Source organism: Dreissena polymorpha, unplaced genomic scaffold (assembly GCF_020536995.1).
Source record: "Dreissena polymorpha isolate Duluth1 unplaced genomic scaffold, UMN_Dpol_1.0 chrUn030, whole genome shotgun sequence".
Lineage (NCBI taxonomy): Eukaryota > Metazoa > Mollusca > Bivalvia > Myida > Dreissenidae > Dreissena > Dreissena polymorpha.
The window spans coordinates 21015-25448 of NW_026273344.1; the positions used below are offsets into that span (position 1 = coordinate 21015).

Here is a 4434-nt window from a genome sequence, read left to right on the forward strand (position 1 = left end):
TCATAACAAGCAATTTCTCCTTTTGTCATAATACTATCAATGTTAATTGATTCATGAAAAAAATACTATCTGCATTTATCGTCTGCAAACCCATCACAGGTACAAATGAGTTAAAAAAAAGTGACAAAAGGCACAACACTTAGACCTTTTCTTTTAGTTCTACACCCATCCATAAACAAAATTTATTTGGCGGGGGATATCAATTCAAAGAATTTGCTTGTTTATTTTGTTTTTATATTTTGTCCGGAGATTATTGAAAGTTTAATGAGGTGTCTATACTAAATAAATAACTAAATAAGTAGGTATATCTTTTGTATGCGGTACACAAGAACTTAAACGCATGCTTCCATATTTTGTAACGCTATTGCCCTTTGCAATTTTTGTTGGAAATTGTGTTCGGAGTATACCTCCAAAACTATGAGGTATCAACTTGAACCATACTAGGTAGGCTTATCTCGTGGTGATGAGTGACGGTTACCAGAGCATCTTGCCTCCAAATTTTCAGAGTTCTCGCCCTTTATTTTTTATACCTCAATTTTGTCAACAGCATATCTTTAAAATTATAAGAGATATATGCGTGGAACTTAATATGTAGAGGTATCTTAATTTAGGCAATTACAGTTCGTAAGAACCATAACTACTCCAGCATAATTTCACATTTATTTGCTTTTTGTCATGTTCATGCAAAAATGTTATCCCGGACCTAGTCCAAATTTTTGACGCTCTCAAATATTAAGCTACTTTTCTTATGGGTAATATTTGGTAATATTTGGATCCAAAGAATTTAGCCCATATAAAAAGTATCTCTAAATTCTTTGCGCGTCTTATAAATAAGACTATCCCGGACCCATATTCACCAAACAATTCTTAGACTTAAGTCTAAGAATAAAGAATATTCTTTAAATTGATATATTGAAGAATTGCTTGAGTTTTTAATCAAACTTGGCATTAAACACCTCATTCGATATCATTTTTTATGTACATCATTTTGTGAATGCCACAATCACCAATGGAGGCCTGTATATATTCAAACACTGAACATATTTTTCCAGCTGTAAGTCTATTCTTTATTCTTAAGTCTAAGAACGGGTTGGTGAATACGGGCCCTGAGGACATTCATTTTCTATACAATCAGGTATGCATATGAAAAATCATAGGTAGGAACCTTTATTGTTGGGAAACCAGTTCCAATGTGTCGATGTCATCTGAGAATTAACGTTCAAGATCAGAAAGGTAATGAATATGTATTGAACAACAAAGCCGTTTAAGTGCGTTGACTATTATTTCATAAGGGTTACGTGCCCTCCGTTATTTTACTCTACGATTTTTTAAATGAGTTTTTTTATATATCAAAATGATTAAGATATATATATATATATTCTTTAAATCGCGTGTTTTGCAGTATTATGATGTGTTACAGATTCTTCATCTTTAAATCTTTTATTACGAATTTTCACTAGCTGTAACGTTCTATAGTTGATTTTTGTTAACGATTCACTCGTAGTTTCTGTGCTAAATTGGTTTCAAAATGTAAGTTTTGATCTAAAATCGTGATTATTAAGTATCTGCAGTCCTTTGATTGTATGGGTATATTTCAAAGCGGTATCTTCTCGGGTTTTCGGTAGTTCGTAGCCTTCTCTATGGATCCTTTCAGCGACAGTAAACAACGGGTGGTTATCACCAGTAGTATTGCCACCACAACTACTCTGTAATTTATGAAAAACAGTTACTTGTATTCATAATAGATAAAATTAGCCGCTTTCTTGAAAAATCGAACTGAATGCATACAATGTCGTCCCAGATTAGCCTGTGCAGTCCGCATAGGCTAATGAGGGACTACACTCTCCGCTTTATTGAGATTTTCGTAACTTATAAACAAACCAGTCTATGCGGAAGGTATCTTCCCTGGTACTCAGTAAGCCTGTTTGGAATGCATTTGCTAATCTCAGACGACACTTAACACACATTTAGGCCCGGATTAGAAAAACACCTATTCATCGGCAAATAAAGTATGCGTTGACTTTGACCTGAAGTCATTAAAGGGACAAAACAGTGTATATTGTCCGAAAACAATAATAAGCAACACGGATTATACAACGATGCGTTCATAATCTGGATTTATGCTAGCATTTAATATATTAGGTACCGTTTATTCAACAATTTTTTTTCGCTTACTCAACGACTATCACCATGGAAAAAAACATGCTTAGCCACATGTTACGGCGTGTTGCCCTTTAAACCAAATATTTTACTTTATCATACAATTCCAAATTACGAATCATTCAAATACAAAATTAAGTTCCAAGCAACTTGCCAAAAGTAAAGAACTTTTCATTACATAATCAGAATATCGAGCCGAGTACCCTTATTCTATTGGTCTTTGTCGGCTCAGGTACTATTTTAAAGTACCCCGGGTACTATTAAGTATACTACAATGTACACCGGGTACAGGAAAATACGCTTACAGGCAACCAACCAACCCCGGAGCATTTTTAATTATATGTTCCGCATCCCGTGCAGTTTGTAGTATACCGGCGTACTTCAAGAAGTTGTATCTAAACCGACAATAACAAATCGATCAGTACTTACAATATGGCAAACAAAATATTGATGACCATGCCAAGTCCACCATGGGCGGGACTTGGGGTTATGGGCGCCGTCGCAGCCGACGGAATCGCCGGCGGGGTCACGATGGTGGGTCTTGTTGTTGAAGGTGTTAGACTAGTACTGAGAGCGTGGGCGGGACTTGGGGTTATCGGCGCCGTCGCAGCTGACGGAATCGCCGGAGGGGTCGCCATGGTGGGTCTTGAAGTTGAAGGTGTTAGACTAGTACTGGGAGCATTGGTCGCTGTCGTTAACAATCTTGTGACGTTAAGTTCTCTCTGCGATATTGACTGGTTTTGAAGTCTTGAAGTTAAGGCAGATAACTTATTGGGAGTATTTGATGTCGCCTCGGGTGTATAGGCAATACTTCGATTATGAAAATCGCTTCCAAATCTTGTTGTAAACATATGAATAAAATGTGATGTTCGACGATTTGTTGCGAAGGGTTCATATCCATATGTCATAGGCGCGGGGGTTAGTGGTAGGAAAAACGCCACCAGTAGAAGGGATCGTGAAAACTTAATAAGAGAAGCTGAAAAATAAACATTTGTACTTACAATAATAGGTCTACTTTGGTTCAGTTTTTTATCTTGAACGATTGACGTCAGATGCTCTCATACCCGTATGAAAGATCCCAGAAATTCCCTGCGAACGAGTCCCACATGAATCAAACGCAGAATATTACCTTAAAACCATGGTCTACTTTACATTGTTTACATATATACGGAGTTATTGTTATATTACATGCTTTATAACGAACAATTTATATAAGGTAAACAATATAACTATTACGAACATCTACTTTTTACTTGGCGTTGTATTACCGGTATTTAAGCTTTCGTAAATAAAATAAAATAAAATCTTACCCATGATTCAATCCGTGTGTTGTTTTGTATTGTTTATTTGAAATAAACTTAAATCCGCATTTCGCAAATATAAATATGATGATAATGTTCAAATCTAATCTCTTCAGTTTTATTAGAGATTGTGTCCCGTGATATTCGCGATTTACACATTAAAGATAATTCATGGTTCAGTTAGACAAGATAACAGTAGCAAGATAACGGTTAATTTGTATGTCATTTGGTCTAATGTTTCATATCAGGGTGTAAATACTGCACTACGCAACAGTGGCAACCAGTGGAATTTTGTACGAACTTGTGGCTTTCAAGCAAATTTAGAGCATTAAAAACATAAGATTTTTAATCAAAATTGACGATTTAGTGCATTTTAAAACACATAATTCTTTATCGAAAGTTCGAAAGCACGTATACAAAGTTGTAGCATTTGAATCACACAATTCTTAAGCGAATTTTTTACGGAACGTATGACGATATAGAGCATTTAAATCACACAACATAATGACGCTAATAAAAAATACTTTGCAACACCAGCTGCTTTACCGAAAGGTCACGTATGAAAGCATTTGAGCCTTGTTCTGAGAAAACTGGGCTTTATGCATGTGCGTAAAGTGTCATTCAAGATTAGCCTGTGCAGTCCGCACAGGCTAATCAGGGACGACACTTTCCGCCTAAACTTGATTTTCGGTAAGATGGGGCTTCCTTGAAACTAAAAATACCAATAAAACGGAGTGTCGTCCCTGATAAGGCTGTGCGGACTGCACAGGCTAATCTGGGGTGACACTTTACGCACATGCAATACTCCCAGTATTCTCAGAACAAGGCTCATTTAAAAAATCAATTTCTTTATCGAAATGTTGTTCACGTTTGATAATTTGGAGCATTGCAAGTGTAAGATTCTTTATCGAAAGTGTGATAGTTCGTGTAAAAGCTAGAAGATTTTAAACCACTAACTTCTTCATCGAAATGT

At 36.0% G+C, this 4434-nt stretch overlaps 1 protein-coding gene across 1 annotated transcript; it reads right to left on the bottom strand.

Annotated features, from left to right (window-relative positions):
* Positions 1-647: 647 nt before the first annotated feature.
* On the bottom strand, positions 648-3638 carry LOC127863722 (probable maltase-glucoamylase 2). The gene is made up of 4 exons (XM_052403359.1): positions 3471-3638; positions 2590-3136; positions 848-1706; positions 648-703 (listed from the first exon to the last, which is right to left on the bottom strand). Exons 1-3 carry the CDS (start codon positions 3472-3474, stop codon positions 1595-1597), a joined length of 663 nt encoding a protein of 220 aa, XP_052259319.1. The 5' UTR covers positions 3475-3638; the 3' UTR covers positions 648-703; positions 848-1594.
* Between the last annotated feature and the right edge of the window lie 796 nt (positions 3639-4434).

Coding starts and splice junctions, on each gene's coding strand:
- LOC127863722 (XM_052403359.1), bottom strand. Junction 1,707..2,589: donor AATATTTTGTTTGCCATATT/GTAAGTACTGAT, acceptor CATAAATTACAG/AGTAGTTGTGGTGGCAATAC.